This window comes from Salmo salar, chromosome 18 (genome assembly GCF_965601325.2).
Source record: "Salmo salar chromosome 18, fSalSal1, whole genome shotgun sequence".
Taxonomy (NCBI): domain Eukaryota; kingdom Metazoa; phylum Chordata; class Actinopteri; order Salmoniformes; family Salmonidae; genus Salmo; species Salmo salar.
The window spans coordinates 76,416,493-76,443,831 of record NC_138308.1 but is presented as its reverse complement, the minus strand read 5'-3'; the positions used below and the strand labels follow the sequence as shown (position 1 = coordinate 76,443,831).

General features: G+C 41.5%; 1 protein-coding gene across 12 annotated transcripts in view; it reads right to left on the bottom strand.

Moving 5' to 3' along the window:
* LOC106577626 (adhesion G protein-coupled receptor L3) overlaps window positions 1-27,339 on the bottom strand; it is a 360,961-nt gene that overhangs the window by 178,497 nt on the left and 155,125 nt on the right. For all 12 annotated transcript variants that reach the window (XM_082965148.1, XM_082965150.1, XM_082965143.1 and 9 more), the window contains one exon: window positions 9,622-9,731. In XM_082965148.1, the coding sequence (XP_082821274.1) occupies window positions 9,622-9,731 (110 nt within the window). The remainder of the gene's footprint in view (window positions 1-9,621; window positions 9,732-27,339) is intronic.

Genomic DNA, 27,339 nt, shown 5'->3' with positions numbered 1-27,339 from the left:
CGGGATTGCGAAGAGATGGACGAGCAAGTAGCCGTGGGACGCGCCCGGTATCCTTGTCGCAATACACCGCCACTTCCGTGGTTACACGTTCCGCATGTTCCCTGTCATCTTCCGTGCACGTCCCCAAGGTAAAATCACTCTGGCTGTTTGCAATTATTTATCTAGAAATGGCGTGGTCGGGCTGCTAGCGACGTACCCAGGATATCTTAGTTCAGTGGCACTCAGATTAAAGGAAAAAAGGAAGGAGAAACAAGATAATTGATTCATATGAAATGCGCCTTTTCCCATTGTGACCTTAATACGATTTTGGTCATGGTTGTCACAGAGTCATTAAAAGTCTGTCTGTCTGAGTGTACTAAGTGTATACTGGCTCAGCCAAGCAATCTTCTCAAAGCAGAATGGTTATGAATATATCCTCTCCAAATCAAACTACTCATCTTTCACGGGTTGACATGCATTTGAACAGTTCAAAGAGAGTATCAGAGAGAAATGCCACTTGAACAACGTTTAGCCAAGAGACGGTTGTGGATACGGTCTATACAACCTGGTGGGATACTAGGGGAAGAAGGTCCACAGGCCGTATGACCTTCCGGCACAGTGAAGTGAATGTGAAATGGCTTCCAGGCCAAACAGTCTCTGCTGTACTAGAGTTGATGTAGTCAATGTCTATTTTCATATTTGGCCAAGGGCACAAACAGCAATATCTTTCCTGGTATCTGCTGATGCATAGGTCGTATAAAATGATCCAAGAAATAGATACCTACTTGTTATTCCTGTAAATATACAGAATAAACATTTTGTCGATGGCTGTGGTGATGATGACAATTAGGGTTAATTTATCTTTTGTTTTATTGTCATCACCACTCACCGACTTTGATGTGTACTATTCAACAGGTTTGGACACGCCTGTAACTGCACTGCCAAGTGTTGGCAGCCAATAGCATTTCACCACGCAAAAACGGCAAATGGTCTCCAATGGATCTAACTGGCTAAGCTGCCCTATCAAATCAAATAAGCTGCATGGACATCCTATCCATCCATATGAGGAAACGTACGTTGATATCCTAAAACAGAATATGTTGCTTTTTATATATGTTCACATCTAGGCATTTAGCTGATTTTCAGCAATATGGACAACCTAAATACACTTCTCCTGAACTCCTCAGTTTGTGAAGACATGGCGTTTCAAACATCATATGTTACACGTATGCATATAATCTACCTCTCAAACCTCCCAACATTAAAACAGTCTTAATTCAAGTACTTGTGTCACACATCAAGCGTTGTGTCACACCATAACTACATATTTTACATACATGTTGTCACGCCTGCTCCCGCTCTCCCTCTCTGGTGCTCGAGGGCTGTCTGTCTGCTCCCCTGTTTGTTCCCTGTGTCTGCATTAATGTTATGTGGTCACGTCCAGACGCTGTCCTGTCCCATGTCCGTCGCCAGTAAATGTTCACTCTCTGTACCTGCTTCTTGTCTCTACCAGCGTCGTCCCTTACACATGCACATATGGCTGCGTCCATACAGGCAGCCCAATTCTGATATTCTTTCCACTAATTTATATTTTTACCAATCACAGATCTTTTCACATCAGGTCTTTTTCCGAGCTGATCTGATTGGTCCAAAGACCAATTAGTGAACACAACATCAGAATCGGAGCCTATTTGACCTCAAAATTCACATCACCTTACTCAAATGTCTAAAGAATGTAATTTCCTTATTCAAGGCATACAGCTATCTGCAAATACTAAAAGGCCTTAGTGACTGACACTAAGCCTCGCTAGCCCTGCCCACATAAATGACAGCTGTATGGGTGTGCATTTCAATAATTAACGCTTCCCAATGGCGGTGAGGTGGCTGAATGGTATCATTAGGAGCTAATAGAGATTCATGGTTGAGCGGAGGCCATTTTGGTTATATTTCGCCCCCTTTCCTCTCCTCCCCTCCTCCTCTCTTCCTGTGCTCTGAACCTAGGAGGGAGGGCACGATGACTATTCCATTTCTTAATAAATGACAGAAATTAGATGCTTTCAATAGCATGTGGGAGGTCACGGGTACAATTTTGCCCTATTTTGTTCTTTCTCCATCCATCCAGCCAGCCAGCCATCCATCCATCCATCCATCCATCCATCCATCCATCCATCCATCCATCCATCCATCATCTCTCTCTTAACCTCTTGCTCAGTCTTCTCCATTTCCTTCCCTCTTTCTCCATGCCCCCTGTCCCTCTCGTATTCTCCCGCTTCTCTTCTCTTCTGTCCTCCATTTTTCTCGCTCCCTCCCGCCGTCACTCCTCTCCTCTTTCTCTCCTTTTCCCCTCGGTCACTCTCCCTCCCTGGGAGCGGTAGCTGTGCTCTTTCATAACCTTGACGATGCAGGAACCCGCCAGTGTGTGTATGTATATGTTCAGTATGTGTGTGTGTGTGTGTGTGTGTGTGTGTGTGTGTGTGTGTGTGTGTGTGTGTGTGTGTGTGTGTGTGTGTGAGAGAAAGGTGCACGGTCAATCAGTCATCCACCGGGGAGAGGCAGCCAACAGACCGATACAGGGGAAAACACAAGCAAGAGAAAAAAAACATTAAATACATTTTCAGGAACATGAACCGGAATTGGAGCAGAAGTAAGTTAATTGCACATCCTAAAGATGCCTCGATTCCAGAGACCTTGATATTACAGAAGGGCAGCAAGAGAAAGCATGCAGAGATGACATAAGGAGAAAGCTTTTAGTCTGGTGGTAAAGAGGGTTTGGTGAAAGACCACAGAAGAAAGAGGGTGCTTCATTACATGAGTCACAATGTAGGAACTTTGATTAGCAGGGCAATATCACAAAGAGAGACTCTAAAGAGGCCAATCTCCAATTAGAGTGATAGCCATGGCACCGAGCAGCCCTTGTGCGTTGGTTTCTCTTTTCTCTGAACTTAGCACCCCTTTCAAAAGTGTGTGTGTGTGTGTTTTAATGCCTGCATCTGCTTGCGTGCCAGTGTTTGTGTGTGCGTGCGCATGAAGGACAAAAAGAGAACACCCAGAACGAGGACCTGATAGATTACACCAGGCCCACATGGCTATTACGGGGGAAAAAGCATTCACGCCACCATTCATCCACATTGGTAATCGCACCCTTCCTGGGCAATTACTGACCCACTCTACTGGAAAAATGCAGGAAAATACAAGCATTAATGTCTATTTATTTCCAGAAATGTGTTTTTTCCCCTCTTGCCTCTCATGTATCGCCTGTGATAATCTAGCTTCACTCTGTATCCTTCTTGAAGTAAGAAGTAGGTCCATTGACCAATGTATTAGCATGTATTCTTCTTACACTGAACAAAATATAAAACCCAACATGTAAAGTGTTGGTCCCATGTTCCATGAGCTGAAATTAAAGATCCCAGAAATGCCCCGTACGCACAAAATGTTTATTTTTCTCAAATTTGTTTACATCCCTGTTAGTGAGCATTTCTCCTTTGCCAAGATAATCCATCCACTTGACAGGCGTGGCATAAAGAAGGTGATTAAACAGCATGATCATTAAACAGGTGCACCTTGTGCTGGGGCAATAAAATGCCACTCTAAAATGTGCAGTTTTGGCACACAATGCCACAGATGTGTCAAGTTTTGAGGGAGGGTGCAATTGGCATTCTGACTGCAGGAATGTTTCCAGAGAATTGAATGTTCTTTCTCTACCATAAGCCATCTCTGTCGCTTTAGAGAATTCCGCAGTAGATACAACCAGCCTCACAACCACAGACCACATGTAACCATGCAAGCCCAGGACCTCCAAATCTGGCTTCTTCGCCTGTGGGATCATTTGAGACCAGCCATCCGGACAGCTTATGAAACTGTGGGTCTGCCCAACCAAACAATTTCTGCACAAACTGTCATTTTCCCACTGAAGTGACCAACTGGAGAAGTGTGCACTTCACAAATGAATCGCGGTTTCAACTGTACTGGGCAGAATTTGGCAGTACGTCTAACCGGCCTCACAAACGCAGACCACGTGTATGGCGTCATGTGGGCGAGCGGTTTGCTGATGTCAACGTTGTGAACAGAGTGCCACATGGTGGTGGTGGGGTTATGGTATGGGCAGGTATAAGCTATGGACAACACAATTGCATTTTATCAATGGCAATTTGAATGCACAGAGATACCGTGATGAGATCCTGAGGTCCATTGCTGTGCCATTCATCCATCGCTAATCACCTCATGTTTCAGCATGATAATGCACTGCCCCATGTCGCAAGGATCTGTACACAATTCCTGGAAGTTGAAAATGTTCCAGTTCCCGCCAGTATCCAGCAACTTCGCACAGCCATTGAAGAGGAGTGGGACAACATTCAACAGGCCACAATCAACAGCCTGATCAACTCTACGCGAAGGAGATGTGTCGTGCTGCATGAGGCAAATGGTGGTCACACCAGACACTGACTGGTTTTCTGATTCACGCCCCTACCTTTTTTTTTAAGGTATCTGTGACCAACAGATGAATATCTTTATTCCTAGTCATGTGAAATCCATAGATCAGGGCCTAATGAATTTATTTCAATAATCTGATTTCCTTATATGAACTGTAGCTCAGTAAAATCATTGACATTTTTGCATGTTACGTTTATATTTTTGTTCAGTGTAGTAAGTAGCCTTTGCCTGCTTACAGTTGGTTAAAATCACATGACCCACACCAGATGTCATCAGTGTCTCTGGATGATGTCATCAGTGTCTCTAGATGATGTCATCAGTGTCTCTAGATGATGTCATCGGGAAAACATATCTATCTTTTTGACTACAAAATCTAGAAACCCTGCGTCTTTACATAGCGCTGGAGATAATGAATTTGATGTTGAAAAAGAGTGAATGTTGCCTTTAATCAATCATGACAAAACACAATATGACTGTGGATGTGGGGGCCTACCAGTTAAAACCATGGACATACAATCAGTTTCGAGATCAGTGTTAAAACCAATGACTGTGATATTCGAGATACAGGTCAGGGATTTGTCGTCCCTCTCACATTTGCACACATTGTGTGAGATCAGAAGCCATCATCATAAGCCTTTCCCAGTTACAGGGTGATCAGCTGTCACTAAACGATGTGATAGCACTGCAATCTCCCTTCACACATGAGGAGACATAGACCTAGTCATTCAGGTGAGTAGAGACTCTCTGTCAGTGAGTAGGATAGACTAGCACATTCGGTCAATCAAGTACGACGAGAGAAAGAGTGAGTGGCGAATTTGTACCTGGTGTGTGAATACAAAGAAATACAACTAACGGCTAATGGCTGACTGACTGAGCCAGTTATGTATTTATATGTATCACATCAAAGATGAACACGCCGATTGTGTGTGTGTGTGTGTGTGTGTGTATGTATATATATATATATATATATATATATATATATATATATATATATATATATCTATATATATATATATATATATCTATATATATATATATACACACACACACACACACACACACACAATCGGCGTGTTCATCTTTGATGTGATACATATAAATACAGCAATCCAATTCTAGCAGCATCGTAGGCTAGATGTTGATGCTATTAGTTACTGTGTGAATGACAAACGGTCACACCGACACAGACAAAGTATTTTCCTCTTAAGCATCTAGATAAAAGCATATATCCTCACTCATTTTTCATTCATATATTATACATTTTCATAACTATAACAAATCCAATTTGAATCAACCTCAGGAAGCACAATGGAGTATGACAAAGCGTCTTGTCAGCCAAACAGTCACACAGGTGCTGTTTACTAAAGGTGTGACTGTGGCATAGCGGTGCCCGTAATGACAACATTAAGCAGGGGCGGAATTGTAAAAGACACCCACACACCGTGGCCGCATTGATTTCACAGTTTTCATTTGCCTTCCAGCTTTGGTCAATGCCGACCGATGGGCGACGACTGCGGCAGGTGCTGAGCGTTGTGCCAAAATAATCTGACGCTTGATTCGATTAGGCCGCCGAACCTGTTGCTGCTTATTAACGACTGATTGCTTGTCCATGCGGAATGAATTATAAGCAAATTAAGGCCAGGCACCACACCTTAATAGGGTAATTATTTTCCCTTAATCACATCACAATCAACTTTTGCCAGTTGAATGTCGATGCAAATCTAACTTTTTTCAGAAATATTGTATTAAAATATGCAAATGAGAAATGTATGTGGGGAGTCTTGTTTTTTTGTTTTTTTTATACTAATATTGTGGGACCAAATACCATGAAACAAAAAACTGCTAAGTAGAAGCAAAAATGTCATTTCAGCCTGACTGGGGGGTGCCAGGCCTTAGACATATAGCTACGGATCACCTTATTTGAGACGAATCAAGCCTTGAATTACACATCTTGGCTTAGCTAGCACACACAAGCTGTTTTTGGGGCTGGCATTGTGGGGTTTTTACATTGTCTTTATTACTGTGGAACAACAGGGAAGCTCTAGAGATTGTTTAGCTATGGATATTCTCTCTCTCTCTCTCTCTCTCTGGCTCGCTCTCACAGAGGTATCCATTTTGCATATTGGAGCAGAACAAAAGACTTCCTTAAAGTGAGTGCTATAATTACACTGTTCTCGTGTCGGGATTTATTTTCCAAAATCAAGGTCAGTACGTTCGCCATGGTAACAGCACACAATTAGAGATGCAATTAGTCATAATAGGGAAAGAGAGAGGAAAGGGAGGTAGAGGTTGGGAGTTGGGAGAGGCGATGCCAGGACGAAACATTGGTGGTGGTTGGCGAAACATTCCACAAGGGACATAGGCCATTTCACCCGGGGATGTGTTTTGTTTCATGACCCTGCAGGGGTCTCGGGAGCTCTCTGTTATGAGTAATGGGTGATTCATTAAAGCTGTGAAAGAGTGGGGGCAAAGGGTACCGTGAAATAGTGTTGACCTCTAAAGAAAGATGACCTCGGAAGTCGGAACCTGGCCGTTAAAAGGAGTGTATACAGAGACAGGTTGAATAAGAGGGAGGGGACGGACAAGACAGGCATCTTTCTGAATCCATTTGGAGATGAGACTTGGAGGATTACAGGGCCCTGTTTGAATCCTCTTAAAATGCATCCTTCATTCCTCCCTTCCTTTGAGGTAACCACTGATTTGACATGATGTGATTGGTCAAAGCAATGCAGTGACAAGCTTTTACTGAACAATCCATTCACATTATCTCAGTGATTATTTCAGGGATGAAGGAAGAGAGTCAAGGTTAGAAGGCGGACCGGAGAGAGCTGTTGACATATCGGCCATCTGATCCCTGTCTCGCTTATGTCATCCTCACAACGGGACGACGGGTGCATCCCTCATTCCAAAGGGTAGCCGTGGTAATCCTCAGAGTGCATGGCAGAGCACGTCTAAACACTACAAGTACATTCGACAAACACCAGTCCATGCTGACGCGAACGCAAGGATGGCTTATGTATATTTGGAAATATCAAAATGTACTAATTTACCCACAAGGATGGATCTATTGCCATGACACACATAGGCTCAGGGGCAGCATGGTTGCCTCAATGCTGCGCGTTCTTGTTGTATTGGACCAAATAGAAAAAGGAAGCCAGTGATTGTTCCAAATGACAGGCTGAGTAAGAGCTTGGTCTGCATTGCCCCACATCATAGGAAAACACTGGTGTGGCTAGCCCCCAGAATATCCGCCATCGCATTTCCATTACAATTCATGGCGCGAATCGAATCACCAATTAATAAAATCAATATCATATAGCGTCAGCGTGAAGCTCTCTGCAGCGTATCACTCCCTATTATTACAGGTGTGGGTCTGATGGAGCCCTTCTCCTCTGCTGATGGAAGATGGAGAGAGGAGCTGTAACTTATACTGACAGTGCCTGCTTTCAGCACCGGAATACTGATGAAAACGTCCTGCACAGGAAGAGAGAGAGAGAGAGATTGAGGGATAGAGATATAGGCAGAGAGAGAGGGTGAAAGAGAGTGATGCGGGGTAGAAAGAGAGACAGAGGGATAAATAAAAAAAGACTATGTGCTTAATATGAGTTGTCAATAAGACAGCAGTGGAAACAAGCAGGCATGGTTATTTAGCTCAATGAACCAAGCTAAACATGTCAAATATGGTGCATATTCTTAATAAGATGAGAACTATTTGCTAATATAGCAAATATAGATTAAAGCACCTCAAAATGAAATTCTAACATCTGATATGCGACATTTGTTTCATTTGAAACTCAGATGGTGCCAAGCAAGCAGCAATCCATTCTTCAAAGGCAACAAGCGGGATGGAAGCAAATATAATTGACTTTAAACGACACATCATGTTCATTCCAAATTACAGTAGTTTATAAATCCCATTTGGTTAGACACCTTCGGTTCCACAGGCTTTCACAGGAAGAGACTTTCTCTTTTCCAGGTTCAGCGAAAAACAATGTGGGACGTCACACGATAATGTCTGTGCACTTCCTGTGACCTCATCCTCTCTTCATGTTCGTCTCTTTACTCCCGTCTGCACGCTGAGTATTCCATTCACACCTCAAACAATTTCCAATTCAGGTACCTTTGGGGTTCTTAGGTCATGCTATGATGCCACCGTGGCTAAAAGGCGTGCTGTTTTTAAGGTTTTGAAGGTTCAGGCCTAGGTCTCTCATCTCTTAAAGGAAGTGTGTGTGAAAAATGGACAGGCTAGAATCTAAGCGATAACAAGTGCATTTTGAATAAAGCTAAACTGCCTTTGATGCTAATGCGCTAACTTGACAGTTGGTAATAGCTCTGACAGAACCGTGAATGCTTAGAACGGAGGGTGAATACTCAGGAAAGTATCCGTTGATGATGCAATATTCTCGTTGAGGTGTGTGAGCAAATTGACTGACCAATTGCAGAGCATCTGGTTTTGTTTCATCATCAACTAGGGCTATCTTTGTGGTTTTATAATTAAAATGACCTCTACTGACAGAAATCAGTCAGTCTTGTCAGTTTTCTGAAAACACTGTCAAGAATTTGTGGAATATGAATGATATCAACGTCAAAATGTAAATATTGATTTACTTATGGATGATAGCCCTTTGGTAATAAATTGAAGACTAATACTACATTAAATCTGAATCTACCTTGAATCCAATGTCTCACTTTAACATCAAATCCCCAAAGCAATCAATACCGTCAACATCAGAAATCCACTAACAGATATTTATTAAAGGTAACCATATTGTCATGCGTAACTTCATTTGAACGTTCATTTTTCACGTTTGGATACATTGAGAGGTACCAGAATCAGATAGTGACATTTTCCAGTGCCCGAGTTGCTACTGTACTTTTCTTTATACTGTAGCAGCTTACTTAAAAGGGACCACATTAACTTCAACATAAAGACATGTTAAGGACACAATCATACATTTTTGTATATGACAGAGTGAAGTGGCATTGCTGTTACATGGAATTAAGCATGACGAAGAAGAGCATTACAATAAAAAATGTATCATGCACTATGTCATGGGCTTCATCCCAAATGGCACCCTATTCTCTTTAAAGTGCACTACTGACCAGAGTTACATACAGTATGTAGTGCACTATATAGGAAATAGAGTGCAATTTAGGAAGTATCCATGAACTGCTTAGAAGAACACAAGAGAATGAAGAGATACGTACTGTAGGGTACACATTCGTACTGGACCTCAAGGTACTTATAGGTTCCGGGGCAAGGGTCAGGAAATACATCTAGTCCAGCCACTACAGCACACTGGGTCCGATTATTACATCTGAAAAGGAAGAAAAAGGTCAGCTTAAAGGTCAGGTTAAAAGGGGCAATCTGGGATTCAAACAACAACAAAGCGGTCACCCTGCAACTGTTTTTTGTCACCAGCTAAGGGATGGCGATAGAGAAATGTAACACTTTATAGACAGCTATGGACGCAAGGACCGACTATCCAGGACATCAAAATGAGAGTTTTAACCATGTGCTGGACCTTTACAGGGGTGTGTTTGTGAATTCAGATATACTGACAATAGAACCGTTACAGTCAATATCCAGAGGTACCACAATTAAATGCTGATGTTGCTATGATAAATATTTAGCATGTGGTTAATGAACTAGAATTAATTCCCATTTCATTTTGCTGCTCAGACTGAGAAATTGATGCATTGCGGGTTCAGTGGACATTGACTGCCAAGCCATCAACGGTAAAATCATCCATTTGGCGAGAAGAAGAAGGTTGGACTCGGGCTAAAACAATGTCTATGTCCTACATCACACCTTATTCCCTTTATAGTGCAGTGCTTTTGACCAGAGCCCTTTGAGACCTGGTCAAAAGTAGTGCGTTATATAGGGAATAGGGTGCCATTTGGTATGCAGTCATTTTCTCTGCCGTGATATGAATTTAGACCGCGTGCAGACTCATATTCAGGGCATGACGGATTGGGAGAGGACACAGTCGGCCGAGTGCAAAATCGGCTCAGAAGCGAAAGAGCTTTCACCTCGGCTTTCATTATTAACACAATTACTTGGCTGGCAGTGTCTTAAGTCTGCCATTTTACTTTAGGCAGTCATCAATCAAAGCTCGATCCCACCACACTTACTGCACGACATTAACTATCACATGCTTAAACGAGTGTATCGATTGATATGAATAAATCATCTGTGCACATCAGTAGACCAACAGGAGGCAAAGGTCAATGTCACCGCTAGAGGACTTAGTGGTCACATGCCCCATGCACGTGAACCTCAGCTTTATGCAAAAATCCATAAAATCATACAACCAAATTGGCACCTCTACTTTTTTTTCTTTCTTCTTACTATATTTTTTTAGGGGGCAGATCAGCTTTAATAGTGCAGATAGATTGTGGCTTCCGTCAATGAAATTGTCCGTGTCATTTCCATTTCGCCCATATATATTTTTTGTATACATACAGTACCAAAAGTTTGGACACACCTACTCATTCAAGGGTTTTTCTTTATTTTTACTGTTTTCTACATTGTACAATAATAGTGAAGACATCAAAACTACAAAAAAAAACACATGGAATCATGTAGTTACCAAAAAAAGTGTTAAACAAATCAAAATATATTTTATATTTGAGATTCTTCAAAGTAGCCACCATTTGCCTTGATGACAGCTTTGCACACTCTTTGTATTCTCTCAACCAGCTTCACCTGGAATGTTTTTCCAACAGTCTTGAAGGAGTTCCCATTCTATTGGTTGCAAGAATTGGTATACTTTTTTATTTATCACAATTTTCTTTAACCAATTATGGTTAACAGACAAGTTCCCTACTTTTCCCCCTTCCCTCTTGCATTTTTGCAGTACTGCTGCTATAAGTTGGTTGTGATTTTGAGTAGAGGAGACATTTCCATATATTTTTCCACCAGTCCTATTTACAAAGTGTATACTTTTTATTATATATATATATATTAAATTAGTATATTTGAGTTTAACCACAATATTTGTTGTATTATTTGTTTTGTCTTTTCTGGGGGATTAAACTGAAATTGCAACCAACTTTCTGTGGCTTGTTTTAAAATAGCGATATTTTGGAGATGATTTAATTTTAAAATAGCCAAAAGTGGTGCTGCTGCTCCAGCTTCAACTGTTCTGCCTGCGGCTATGGAACCCTGACCTGTTCACTGTGATTACTATTATTGGACCATGTTGGTCATTTATGAACATTTGAACATCTTTGGCATGTTCTGTTATAATGTCCACCCAGCACAGCCAGAAGAGGACTGGCCCCCCCTCATAGCCTGGTTCCTCTCTAGGTTTCTTCCTAGGTTTTAGCCTTTCTAGGGACTTTTTCCTAGCCACCGTGCTTCTACACCTGCATTGCTTGCTGTTTGGAGTTTTAGGCTGGGTTTCAGTACAGCACTTTGATATATCAGCTGATGTAAGAAGGGCTATATAAATACATTTGATTTGATTTTGATTTGAGAGGTTATAATCTGAATAAATAATATTTAATTTCTGCCCTCCGAATTTATTTTCATTACATAAATAGGCCCATTTCATTTTGCCTGGCTTCCCATTCCAAATAAAATTGAATATATTTTGCACATATAATTTAAAAAAAAAAACAGGTCGCTATGTGTAGGCAAGACCATAAATAAATAGTTCAACTGGGAAATGACTAAAGGGTTAATCAGGGTGATTTTTCCACAAATAAGCAAGTATTTTCCTTTCCATGGTAGCAAGATCTTATCTATTTTTGCAAACTTCCTATTAAAATGTTTTGTAGTACGATTATTTCTTTCTTTCGGGATATGTATACCAAGTATGTCCACATCACCACCAGACCGTTTTACTGGTAAACTACATGGTAATGTAACAGGTTTTTTTTTAGTGATGCAATACGTAACACTTATCATAATTTGGTTGTAATCCAGAGAGGTTAGAACAATTATCTAGATCCTCTATGAGGCTGTGGAGGGATCCAAATTGTGGATGTAAAAGAAAGCATGAATCATCAACATACAATGACACCTTTATTTTCAAGCCCTTGATTTCTAACCCCTTGATATTATTGTTGGATCTGATTTTATTAGCTAACTTTTTGATGGCCATAATAAATTGATATGCTGATAATGGACAACCTTGTTTAACTCCTTGTGACAGTTTTATACTTTCAGAGAAGTAGCCATTATTGACTATTTTACACCTAGGTTTACTATTCTTAACTTTAACCCACTTTATAAGAGATTCGTCCATGTAAAAAAAAAACAGTCTAATTAGAATGAAAAAATATCCAACAATACCTTTTTAATTCTATGCGCGATGGATTTTACTAGAATTTTTGCATCACAACACTAAAGTGTAAGGGGCCTCCAATTGTTTTTAGATGGACTGGATCTTTACCACTTGGGTCCTGTTTCAGTAATAATGAAAGCAGACCTTTTTGTTGAGCATCTGATAATCTACCAGGTTTGGAGTTCCCGGACTTAAATGCTTTAATTGCATCAAGAAGTTTCTCCTCTGTAATTTGGCACATCTACTAGCGTTACCTGGATTATCTAAAATATATTTACTACCGAAACTATTATTCTATCTATTAGGTTAATCTGGCAATATCTCAAATGCATTTACAGTACTTCTCACGAGAGCCATTCACAATGTATTGTATTGACCTATGCATGTGAACCTATACTCTTGGTCATCCCTTGCCACGCTATGCATAAATCTAAAACTCCTATAACGAAATCTTCTCTGATATCTATTATGCTCATCTGGCAATATCTGGAATGTATTTTCTTCTCACGAGGAGCTGTTCGTCACAATGTAAGTCAGAGAAGGTCAAGGCGCTAGCTGACACAATGATTCATACAGCACAATTAAAGGGTTCCCTTACACCTTAATTAACATTGATTGGCCCTGGACAAATCAATCGCTCCAGTGAGGGGAGAGAGTGAAGGCCCGTCTCGTTTAAAACCTCGCCCCTTTAATGAGATATGGTCCGGAGCTCAAACACCCTTCCCGGCTTTATGGGGTCATGACCCCTCGCCGTCACTCACTCACCCCAGATTACGGGGCTAGGGGGCAAAGAGCCTCAGCCAGACACACGTCTGGAGAACTGTTTGTTCATTTGAAGAGTTAATTCCAAAGGCTGTAAACGCCACTCAAATAAATAAGGGTCAGGCCGATGAAAAGGGAAAACAATTATAGTGGCCTTCCTCATCACCAGGCAGGTTTCTCTATCCTCTCTTGGTTTACTATCAAGGAATAATTGTCGAGGGTGATGGGGTGGGAAGGTGGAAGCGATTGGATGTCAGATGGAGTTAGAAAGGCAAGGTAAATTGGACAGGCAGCTCTTCAAAACATGCATATACACACACACAGTACATTATCTTAAATACATTTGTCAAGAAACAGCAATCATGTAATCTCTCCTGTTTATCATGATTAAATAGATGTAAATATACCTTTCTGAATATTCAAAGAGAGCTCTCTTTGTAGGAGGGCTATTTTACAAAGCCAATACCATCCTCCGTAGAACAGCATATTTTTGATTAAAACATGTTGACAAACAAACAGTTCACTCAAGGCCCTGTCATACTCAGCAACTTTAATCATGGTTTGTAAAACATTTCCTCTGGGGTGGATTAAACAATATAATACCCCATGATGTAGATTGCATACTTAATCCCAGTCTTTACGTCTGTCTTGACCCATATTCCAATTCCCACAAGGCATTGTGGCACATATCATTCAGCGCACAGCCTACAATTTAACCTCTCTATCACCCTGCATCCCAAATGGCATCCTATTACCAATTTATTACACTACTTTTCACCAAGGCCATATTTAGTGAACTACTTTTGACCAGGGCCAATAGAGCTTTGATCAAAAGTAGTGAACCATGTTTGGAATAGGGTGCAATTTGGGACAAATACCTCAGTATCATGTCAACTGAGAACTGACTTCCTGAAGGCACATACAGTTAGGCCCTATAATACTCCAGATGAAAAATATAATTAAACACATTAAGTGCAAATCAATGGCAGAGCGGGAGGGAATCGATGGAAGGGGCCGAATGCCGTACCACGTGGCACTATGACTTCACAATGACCAATTAGGAGGATAATCAGGGTTTCACCAGACTCTTGGCTCAGATGCAGCCCTTTTGAACTAGCAGATTGAGCCAACAGATTCTCAGGACGTTGAATGATTCAAATATGGAAATGAATAATACGATCACATATTTCCCTCAGATGCTGATCTTGGGCCAGTGTCTCATTAGGTTAGAATTGGGGAAGGGGAAGCTGATCCTAGATCAGTACCTAGGGGAAACTTCACCTGCGAGAAATGTGCGATGGAGTGCTTCCCTTCTAGGGAAGGTTAAGAATGACATCACTCGCGTTGTGTTTAGTAAGTGTAAGAGTTAAATAGAAATACATTTGAGGGAATTGTTTTTTCTGGGTGAACAAAAATTGTGTTCAAAACTTTGATTTGAGAAGCCAAGTTATAATGGCTTATGTCATGTGTATGCTGCAAACTTGGCAGATCCTTGATTACTGCAGCAGATCCTAGATTACTGCAGAAAAAGCAACAAGGACAAAGGATAACATCATTTAGAAAAACATTCAGCATCTGCAGTAGGCATTCCAGCAAAACATGAAATAAATAAATAACTGCTTCACTGCAGCATATTCGCCCTCCTGTTCGACTTGTCATCGCCATGACATTTGAATAAAGACTATTTCACTTGGACAAACTAGCATCACTAGCATACGTACTCTCAGAACATGGGCAGAAAGACAAAAGGTGATCATATTAAATGAAGTATAAAAAAAAGATGTTGACATTAACAACCTGTTTCAGTCAAATATCGATCTCTGTCGACGTTAGTATTCAACGCCATCTCAGAGCTTGTTGGGGACGAGAGCCTTTGCTCGTAATTTTTCAATTTGGCCATAAACCGCCCCTACAGCAGCCCCCAGCCAAGCCGTCCCTCCCTACCCTTCGCTGTCTGCTCCCTCACCATTTGTTACAGTGGCCAGATTAGGGCTCAGACAGCACAGCTGATGACAGTGGATGTGGCACAAAGCACAGAGCACCATGTAAGCACAAACCGTAAACGCTATAATTGCTGCTTGGTCTCACCACTGCCACCAAAGTGACAATGAACGGGTTCAGTCATCACACCATCCCCCTCATCCGAACACAGACAGCACTATGGTGTCTGTCCAATACTGGGGCTGTGGCTGTGCAGTCCACCTCAGATGACACATTAGTCAGCATTTGAGAACTAAAACACGGGAAAGAGTCTGTATCAATATCCTCCTTCAGCTGTCAATAGACTGATATACTGATTGAAATCTGGTCAATAAACTGCTTGTGACGGAACAATATTTATGGATTTCAGATAATAGTGACCCGTAGCATTACCTGCACTGAATTGCTACATAAGCAATTTGTACAAGAATATTGTGGAAACATTTCCAAAAACAGCCAGAATATGGTGCAATGGCTCCAAAGATGTCCACCAACAGGGACTGAGTTCTTCCACAGTTCAGTATCTTTGAGGAATAAACATGTCAAAAAGAAACAAACACTTCCATTTAACTTTTACTTATTCTGAGAAAATGTTTCCCTGGTGTGTCCCCTTCATGTCTGTTTGAGTGTGCTAGCAGGGGGACAAGCATCACAGTGCTACAGTCAGGCTGACAAAGTATCTGTTATTAGTTTGCCACCAGTGGCAACAAGAAAAAAAATAATGTACCCTACTCTTTAGAGACTGAAAGTGGAGACCGAGGAGACAGGAGCTAGGAGTCTCATCCGACCTGGTCTGAACAGGTCTGAAATGAGTGTGGACAGTGAGAGGAAGTTAAAAACAAGAGCAAGAGACAGCGAGAGAAAGAGGAGAGGTAGAGGAGACAGGAAAAGAGAGCGAGAGAGTTAGGAATGGGTCAACATCCTGGGCCCTCTGCGGGGACCCATTATGCTTTAGTGATGGTCCTCCTGCCTACAGTACACTTCATTCATTGTCTGTCCCAGCTGCACGCCACAGCATCCATCTCTTTTTCCTCCAGCCTGTCTCCCAGCCTGTCATAAAATTCCTTAAAAACTGCAAAACTGTCTTATCTCTTTCTCTCTCTCTCTCTCTCTTATCCCCACACTACAGCGACATGTCCTTGTCCAGTGCCAGACTGTTTTTAAAACGAGATTCAAGGATGTTGTAGAGAGCCATGTGTACTATGTTTATGTGTTCATTGGGTGTGCCTTTTGACGCCCTTCACTCAGTCCCTTTCGGAGTGCAAGACATATTGAGTCCGCCATACAAAGGCATGATATCTTTCTGTGGACTGAAGTCTAATCTTTAAATTCGTATTAAAACTGCATTAGCCTTGACAGTGGCATGGATCAAAGCGACCTTAGCAAAAGCGCATATTATGAAGATGTGCCCACACGTACATGGAAAGCATCGGCAAGGTTAAACAGATCTCTCAGGGCACAATACACCAACCTACACAGACAGGCACGCGTGGACGCATAGAGCGAGCTAGAGTCCATGTTTTGGCTCACTCACACACCGCAAACTTGATAAATCATCTATTATGGCATCACTGAATACATGTATCACACAAATCCAGAGACTTCTTCATTCCACAGTTGGCAGTTCTATATTTTTTTATCCATTTGTCTTTTTCCCTCCTCAACCCAGGCTGAACGGAGATTAACATAGAGAATCAGATAGATGGGAAACCAATGTAAACAGTACATGCAAGGGAAGGCATGTGGGAGGGGGATTTAATGCACAGTGCTGAAGGGGACCCCCATTTTAAACCGCTCTAGCCCCGCGGTGTATTCTAAGCTCCATGGAGCATCACGACAAGCCATCAAGACAATCATAACGTAAAGGAGATACAATAAGCCCCTTACTGTGGCTTACGTCAACTCAAATGTTTACAGAAGTGGATGTTCAGTTAGCATTAGTGAAACATCAAGTAACATTTTATTGGTCACACACACGTATTTAGCAGATGTTATTGGGGGTGTAGCGAAATGCTTGTGTTCCTAGGTCCAACAGTGCAGTAATATCTAACAATACACGCAAATCTAAAAGTAAAATAACGTAATTAAGAAATATATAAATATTAGGACTGGTTGGAGAGGAGAGAAGAGCTGTGTGCCTGTCTTTTGATGAAGCACTCTGGGCGACAAACCTGATCCCCTTTCTATAGTTCCACAGGATTAGTTACGTAGGAACTAAGCAGACGCACGAAAGTGACTGCTCAATCAAACGACTAACTTGTAATGTATTTAGAAGCTATTCTCCGGGCCCTGAATGAATAGAGTTGTATTACCCGTGGGGATATGAGTTGTGGGGGAATTGTGGAGACATTGAACGGTTCTAGGTTGATTGAATCTGGATCATTGTGGTTTGATTTTGGAACGGAGGGGAGAGCACTTCTCCAAATATGAGCAGCTTGGGACTTTTTCCTCCCTGACAAACATAATCCTACTCAGACATTGCAACAGTTTAGTGGCTTTTTCCATAGTGGGTTTTGGCTGCTCACAATTCCCACTCTCCTATATTGTATATCTGAAATAAGTCCCCATTCATTCTGGAGGAACAGTGTCCACAAAGATGTAGGCACCAAATCATAAAATGGACTCTCTCTCTCGCCTCCCTCACCATTTATGGACAAGAACCCAGACTGCTGCAGATCTTGTGGACATAAGCGGTTGCTTATGGCCCACAACATTTTTTTTTTTAATGAACTCAGTCGGGGTCTCAACTTAATATTGAGAGTAAGAATAGTAATACCCAACCCTATGGTAGAATTGTTCACTCCTATGGTAGAATGGGTAGAATTGTTCAACCCTATGGTAGAATGGGTTGAATTGTTCAACCCTATGGTAGAATGGGTAGAATTGTTCAACCCTATGGTAGAATGGGTTGAATTGTTCAACCCTATGGTAGAATGGGTTGAATTGTTCAACCCTATGGTAGAATGGGTAGAATTGTTCAACCCTATGGTAGAATGGGTAGAATTGCAGGAAATTAGCTTTAAAACAAAATGTGTTTATATCTGCCCTACAGCAAAATAAGTAGAATTGCAGAAAACATACCTAAAAAAAATCTATTACTCTCTCCACCATCAAGACGGAGGCCACCTAAATGTTTTGCTGCAAGGTGGGGGATCCTCCAACCAAATCTCCCATAGGGCCCCCAAAAGGCTAGGGCCGGCCCTGCTTGTGGGTTATTGTATTTTGACTTGTATATCATACTAATACACACCATAGGAGTTGAGTACAGCAGCTTTATCCCTCTAGCACTTTGGCAGAAATCCAAGAAACTGTAAGCTCAATGCTCAGAGTCTGTGATAAACATATGCAATTCCTAGTACTGTATAGTGGTGTGTGTTTAAAAGAATGGGTACTTTCTCAGGGCGGATGACTGAAACCACATTTCGAAGTGTAAGGGTCTCTCAGTTGGTTTACAGGTCACGATGATTGATGAGACAAATATAACCAAACGCTCCAAACATTCCCTCTTGCTGATTTTTCGATTTTCTACACTTATTGACTCTGCTCAGAAAAGAAGTGTCTTGGCATAAATATGACCATTCTCTTGAATTTGTATAAATCTCTAGCTAAATCAGGGTCTCTGAAGTGCTTAACATAAAAATTCTTTGCCCCTCACTAGCCAAGGTTGACCAGCGTTGAATTCTCAAACTGGCTAGTGTCGACAAACCTATTTGGCAGTGCCAAATTGGCACACATACTACTAACCTGAACCACAAGAACAGCGCTTGTGTTACAGGCTAGCCACCTTGACACTTGCTTCTTTCCCTGTGACTCATGCTGAAATGACTAAGGCTACAGATGACCGGGCGGCAGGTAGCCTAGCGGCTAAGAGCGTTGGGCCAGTAACCGAAAGGTTGCTGATTCGAATCCCTGAGCCGACTAGGTTAAAAATCTATCGATGTTCCCTGAGCAAGGCACTTAACCCTAATTGTTCCTGTAAATCGCTCTGGATTAGAGCATTTGCTAAATGACTCAAATGTAAATGTAAAATGATGAGAGTAGGCGTACATAGTGCACCCCATGAGTAACCCAGCTAACCTCAAGTGGCCCAGACCCTCAGATGTCACGGTTGGTGCAACACAAGATATGGGGTGAGGAGAAGATATCCAAAGGTTAGGGCCCCCAGGGAATACAATCTGCTTAAACTCGACGGGGTCACTACACACAGTATGACTCATGGTAGTGGAGGAAGGTGGATGGAGGGTGTAGCACGAGGACAAACATGTTTTGGAAGCGATGAGTCATGAGTATAACACGTAATAGTTCATTTGATATTAACACTGGTTTAGTCTTAACACTCTGTATACTCCTCTTGTCCTCCAGGTAAAAATGACCCGCCTTCACTAAACCCCTAAAATAAAGCAGCTTAATTGAATTTTAAACCTATTTTGCATGAAGAAACAACCTGTCATTCATCACAAACTTCGGGAATATCTGGGTTTTCCCTCTTCACAATGCAGGAAGACTGCATTCAGTGGATACCACTCGTTATTACAACACATATGTCAATTGTTATATTTACTAAAGTAGAGGTTTATTACTATTATCGCTAAATGTACTGCATAGGTGTAACATGAATTCTTTAGCAGGAGATAGCACTTGTAAAGCCTAAGTAAGTAGCAGAAATGTGCAGAAAGTAGTTTTGAATGCAGTTTATTGAAGGGAAACAATAACAGTCTGAACTTTTTTGGCAACATAGTGATATATTGTTATATACTGTACAATGAAGAGTTTAACTACAAAATACTAGTCTTCTTCCATTTTTTTAACCATTGCCCTCACCCACAAGGTGTATAAACAACAATAAATAAGCATAAGATAATAGATACAAAAAACGTGAAGAACATAAATCAAATCAACTCTAATTAGCACATGTAGGACAGTATGCAAGTGTGTGTGAATGGACTTTGCAGATGTATTTCTCACATGTGCAGCACATAGTATTTGTTTTACAGTCCTCCTTTGGGGGGCAGAACTGGCATCTCCTCCTTTTGCCTGCTCCAGCTGCAGCCTCAGGTGGATCAGGACAAGATTCAGCCCCCTGAACAGCTTTCACAAGTGCTGCAAAGGCTGCTGTGTGGGGGAGGCGCTCCCTTCTTTGAATGTGTGGGGTTACAAGTGCCTTTCCCAGCTGCTCAAGGAACACCCTCCTCTTGTTCTGCTTATCAGGCATCCAGGTAGGGTTGATCTTGTTCCATATCACAAAAGCATTGTATGAGGACACATCAATGATGTTATGGAAGATGACCAGGGGCCTGTGGGCAGTCATCCTCCTGCAGCTGTAAGATCCAATCACCTTGTCCAGGTTGTCCACACCTCCTTTGTTGTGGTTATAGTCCAGGATGATGGCTGGCTTCCTGTCCTCACAATCACTGACCTCAACCGTTTTGTGCAGTGTGCTCAAGGGGACCACATTCTTGTTCCTCTTTGGGAGGTAAGAAACTAGAGTGGTGGTGAAGGCAAACTTTGATGAGAAGACCTCTCTCCACCTTGTTGCGAGAAGTGCAAGGGGGAGCTCAGACTTGTTCTTTGTAACTGTGCCAACCATGGTTATCTTCCTCTTCAAGAGCTGCTGGCTAAATTCATAAGAGGTGAAGAAATTGTCACACGTGACATTGTGCCCCCTCAGTCCATCTGTCACATCAAGCCCAACCTGCATCCCCTGGTTCTTCTCCGGGCCTCCACTGGTCGGCTTCCTTGTGTAGACTTGCATCTTCCAAGCGTAGCTGGATTGTGCATCATAGGCCACCCATATCTTGATGACATACTTTGCTGGCTTGCTGGACATATACTGCCGGAAAGGACAGTGACCTTTTTGACAAAAGAGATTACTATCAGTAATTAGTATCAGTGTCACAGAAAACAATCACATAAATCAATGATATTACAGCAATATATAAAATTAACAGTGAAAATCACTTGCATGGCCGCCAGTTTGTCTCTCACACGTTAAGCAGGTCTTGACTCACGGTTATCAAATCGTAGCATTCTTGAGAAAGTGTGAAAGACTTTCAGTGGCATCGTGGCACGGAAAATTGCCCTTCCACTCTCTGCATCCCAGAGACCACATGTAGCCTCGCCTCGGGACCTATACACACCCGCTAAGATTAGCAGCCCTATGTAGGCACGCAGGTCAATCTCATCCATGCTTTTCCAGTTTTCCAGTTTACGGAAACCCTCCAAATTTGTCATCTCCAGGTTGATTTTTTTCGATGGCTGGTGTGTTGAACATGTAGAATGTTGAGGCGATGTCCTGGGCATGGGCAACTGCATGTCTTGTGGGCCCTGGGGTCATCCTTATGACATTTTGTACTACCATCCTGCCCTGGTTGTAATATGGTGATAAGGACCATGTTATTTTGCTGTTCTTTGACAAAAATCTCTCTTTCAGCTTGGGGGATTTCTTCTTCATCTGAAGATGATGCATCGTGCTCTGGGTTGTATTCTTCCCCATCTTCTTCTTCTGATACATCCTCCTCTTCTAAATCATTGTTCTCTTGTTCCTCCTGGACATCTAAAAAAAAAACTGTGATCTACGACCTGTTGGGCACTGAAACGTACACTCATGGCTTCAGAAAAGACAGAACTGGGGGGACTGTCATCTGCAGCACCTTTATAGCCTCTGACTGCATTCCCCATTAGTAAACAATGCTTTCAATACATTTTTATTTTGTCAGAAATGTTGTTTATTTTGTCTGTGAACTTGAGTCATGTGTTGGGGTCGTGGAGGGGAGATGCTGCACATGCACAAGACCAATCAGTAGCACACAATCTCAATTTCTCATTGTGTGTGTGTGTGTGTGTGTGTGTGTGTGTGTGTGTGTGTGTGTGTGTGTGTGTGTGTGTGTGTGTGTGTGTGTGGTGTGTGTGTGTGTGTGTGTGTGTGTGTGGTTGTGGTTGTGGTTGTTGTGGTGTGTAAATGATTTTATAACTGCCGGGTCAAAAATGACCCTAAGGCAATCTTTGTACCCTGGTGGTGTACAGCTTTCATGGATATATGAACAAAGGCGATGTTGCATTTTTTCGAATTCTTGGGGTCAATCTAGGAAAAGTAATCAAATTTCAAGTAGAAAAAAATCATTTAGGAGGTTCTCTCTGCTGTTAAACATAGTGACGGGTCATTTTTTAACCTTAAGACTTAAGACAACAAAAGGGTTAAGAATATATGAATCTAAGATGAGAAACACAGTTGAGGTCTGGGAATGTTGGTAGGAAGAAATTGAAATGTGTGGGATGACTCATATCACCTAAAGAGTAGGTAGGTTCACACACAAAGACAGACTCCAATATATTCCTTTTCCCATTTTTCTTGCAGCAGGGGGGGGGGGGGGATCTTGACAGAGAATATTTGGTCAAAGCCCTCTTCAGTGTGTGTATTAGATGACTCACCCCTAGCATCCTTGCTACTACATGACGTCTTGCATTGATAATGCATTGATAATGCATTGATAATGACATTGGAGCTACTGCTACTGGTCTCACTCCACATCCGCCAACAACTTGACGAAGTATTCATTACATTCACATTTTGGGTTACAACCTCAATTCAAAATGTATACAATTATTTTTTTTCCTCACCCATCTACACACAATACCCCATAATGATAAAGTGTCAACAGGTTTTTAGAAATGTTTGCACATTTGTTGAGAATGAAATACAGATATACAGTCTCTAATTAACGTAAGTGTTCACACTGAGTCTATACGGAATCACCTTTTGCAGAGACTACAGCTGTGAGTCTTTCTGGATAAGTCTCTACCATGCTGACCGCACCGCTCGTGTTGCAAAATAAATGTACACATACATGTTATTCAATCATTGCACCCACACTGCTCGCGAGTGTCTGCATGGCCAGGCGCTATAATATAAATTGGTTCTATTTGTGATGCTCAACGCGCTGCAAGTCCGGCCTCTCTCATCTCCTGATTGGTTTTTAGGAGCATATACCCACGTGGGTGATTGAAAGATTAACTGAGGTCCTCACTCCAGTCGGTTGTCGTAATGCACCGTAAAGTTGGTTGCCAACCACCATATAAAGTCCAAAGAAGAAAAAGAAGCCTCAAGGAAGCCTCAAGGAAGGAGGAGTGATGATGAAAAACGAATTTGGTTGACCGTTTTATCTGTATTAATTGTCAGAGTAGTGGACCTTGAGCATTTCAGATAAAATAACAACCCAATGTTTATATCCCAGGACAAATTAGCAAGCTAGCTAAATTGCCATAAATGTTTCATGCTTTTTGACCTGTCCCCAAATTAATATAATTGGTTCAGATTTTGTTTTGATATTTCAACCTGCGTGTCCTGATCGCTTCTGGTGTGGGTAAACAAAATCAACGTGCACGTGATTGACGCACGCGCGTCCCTGGTTTGGTCAGAATGTAATAGTTTTGCACACCTGGATTGTACAATATTTGCACATTATTCTTATTCAAGCTCTGTCAAGTTGATCGTTGCTAGACAGCCATTTCCAAGTCTTGACATAGATTTTCAAGCCGATTTAAGTCAAAACTAACTTGGCCACTCAGGAACATTCTTGGTAAACAACACCAGTGTACACTGAGTGTACAAAACATTAAGGACACCTTCCTAATATTGAGTTGTGCAGGCCCCTCCTCCTCCCCTCCTTTTGGCCTCAGAACAGCCTCAATTCATCGGGGCATGGACTCTACAAGGTGTCGAAAGCGATCCAATGCTTTCCACAGTTGTGTCAAGTTGGCTGGATGTCCTATGGGTGAGGGACCATTCTCGATACACACTGGAAACAGTTGAGCGTGAAAAACCAATCAGCGTTGCAGTGCTTAACACAAACTGGTGCACCTGGCACCTACTACCATACCCCATTCAAAGGCACTTAAATATTTTGTCTTGCCCATTCACCCCATTCATATACACAATCCATGTCTCAATTGTCTCAAGGCTTAAAAATCCTTCTTTAACCCCTTCATCTACACTGATTGAAGTGGATTTTAACAAGTGACATCAATAAGATCATAGCTTTCACCTGGATTCAGCTGGTCAGTCTATGTCACGGAAAGTGCAGTTGGCATTCATGTTTTGTACACTTAGTGTATATTTGGCCTTGTGTTTTAGGTTATTGTCCTGCTAAAGATGAATTTGTCTCCAACCAGCTTTTCCTCTAGGATTTTGACTGTGCTTCGCTCTTTTCAGTTTATTTTTATACCCAAAAATTCTCCCTAGTCTTTGCGGATGACAAGCATACTCATAAGATGATGCAGCCACCACCATGCTTGAAAATATGAGGAGTGGGACTCAGTGATGTGTTGTGTTGGATTTGCCCCAAACATAACGCTTTGTATTCAGGACATGAAGTTCATTTCTTTGCCACATTTATTGCCGTTTTACTTTAGTGCCTTTTTACAAACAGGATGGACGTTTTGGAATATTTTTACTCTGTACATGCTTCCTTCTTTTCACTCTGTCATTTAAGTTAGTACAATGTTGATCCAGCCTCAGTGTTCCACTATCACAGCCATTCAACTCTAACTGTTTTAAAGTTATATAGTTAAACAAAGGTTAAATAAAACATTTAATTAAATAAAGTAACCAATGCAATCCCTGAGCTGTTTCCTTCCTCTCTGGCAACTGAGTATAATTAATAACTTTAACAAAGGTATATACAGACTGCTTCTGTTTTTAACCATCTAACAATAGGTGCCCTTCTTTGCAAGGCATTGGAAAACCTCCATGGTATTTGTGGTTGAATCTGTTTGAAATTCACTGTTCGACTGAGGGACTTTACAGATTTGTGTGTTTGGGGTACAGAGATGAGTCCATGATGTATTATTGCACACAGAGTCCGCACAACTCATTATGAGACTTGTTAACTTAAGCACATTTTTACTCCTGAATTTATTTGGACTTGTCATGACAAAGGGGCTGAATACTTATTGACTGAAGACATTACAGCTTTTCATTTTGAATTAATCTGTTAAAAAAAATAAAACACAATTCCTCTTTGACATTATGGGTTATTGTGTGAAAACCAGCGACAAAAATGAAATCCATTTTAAATATAGGCTGTAACACAACATAAAAGTCAAGGGGTGTGAATACATTGAAGGCGGAGACAACAAGCCGACTTCAAGTAGTGTTTTTAGGAAAGACCATGACCTTACATTCTCCTAATAACTACCATCTCTCAATCCCATTACTATAACTGACTGTGTGGAGTTCTTATTCTCTCAGTTCCTATTCCTTTTGATCTTCCAAAACATGAACCATCTTTTTTTCTGGAATAACTCTTTGATGTAGCCATGCATACTCTAGACATGATTATTTCATTGCTTAGATTTGAAGATACGGCATCTCCCTTTGAACATGACCATTAGTTTACGAGTAACTGCAATGGCGGTATGAAATGCAGAAACTTCTTGGGGACTTTCCAACCCTTCGTAAATATGCTGTATTACTTTACTGTCTTTCTCAGATATGAAAAAAGGCAAGAATCTTATTGCATTGCTAATATTGTTTTAAAGAGTGTTTCCTCGCAGCAATTCTCAAACCAGACCCAATCTGATCATCTGGTTTTGAACACAGCCCTGTAGACAAACTCCAAATCCCATAATGCACGTGTAGTATCCCAATTCCCCAGTTAATACCATCCTGTATTCATCCACACACTGAACTGAGACACTACTCAAATCACCTGTACCTTTTGTTTACTCAAATCACCTATACCTTTTGTTTACTCAAATCACCTGTACCTTTTAAATTCAAATGAATACCCTAATTTCCATACACGCGTGGATGTTGCTCCATCCACGGACGTTATCAAAATAAAGTAGAAACAGAGAGTCCTATGTAAATCATGCTGTCATACAGTCAAACACCGGCTTACTTAATAAGATTATATAATAATGTACATGGTAAGAGCAATAGATGATACCAATTAAAATGACTGGCGACACAGAGCTCGTCAATACATTTCCTGCTTCTACTCTCTCCAAATTTGATTCAGAAACAGTCATTCAAAACCAACGCAACCTTGGGACAACTCCTTGGGGCGCACGTCTAAATATCACGCCCAAGTGTTGTCAAGGGAATCCCCCTCCCCCCCACGCTTTTGCTCAACGCACAACAGCCAAGATTTATTGCGCAATAATTTCCCTCGCGCGGCCCGTTTCCCTGAATTCTGATGGGTGATGAATATGTCAATCGTTTGTTGGTAGGTTGTTCATCTCTTTAGGTCCGTTGGTTAGAGACAAAACAGACACTTTTGGGCCAGGGTCATTAGATCTCATTGATTCAAACTTGGGAAGTGATGAATTTGATGCATTTTGCATTCTCATCCCCTAAACTTGGGAGGGAAATGTTTAATATTAACACTGCACTGCTAAATATTATATCAACACAAGTAAACAAGGTGTTAAGGGTAGAGGGGCTTGTTTTCTTCTGTATCTCCAGTGGACAATAGAGGTCTTGAGCCTCTGCTTCCAAGAATTCCTCTCGAATGTCTCTGTCAATCTAATAAGAAAGTGGTGGTCCTTATCTACAATAGGATTTAGTCACCCATACAACCATCATATCAAGTCAATTAGAATGGAACCAATAAGGGGGGACATACTGAAGGGGGCCTATACTAATACAAATACGGTGTTTTGCATGGCATGATGCACACACACCTTTGCACCACAGCCAAACATCCCAATTCATCACTTATGTATACCAAAAAGCCGTTTCAACATATTCCTCTAATAAAGAGAAATGTTTAAATATCCCATCCACTTTAATGACATTTTTAATCTCTGTGTTTGTATGTAAATGCTCTCGCCCACAAAGGGTCTAGGGTGCGCTTGAGAGATTGGAGGATTGAAATAAGCAATAACCTCT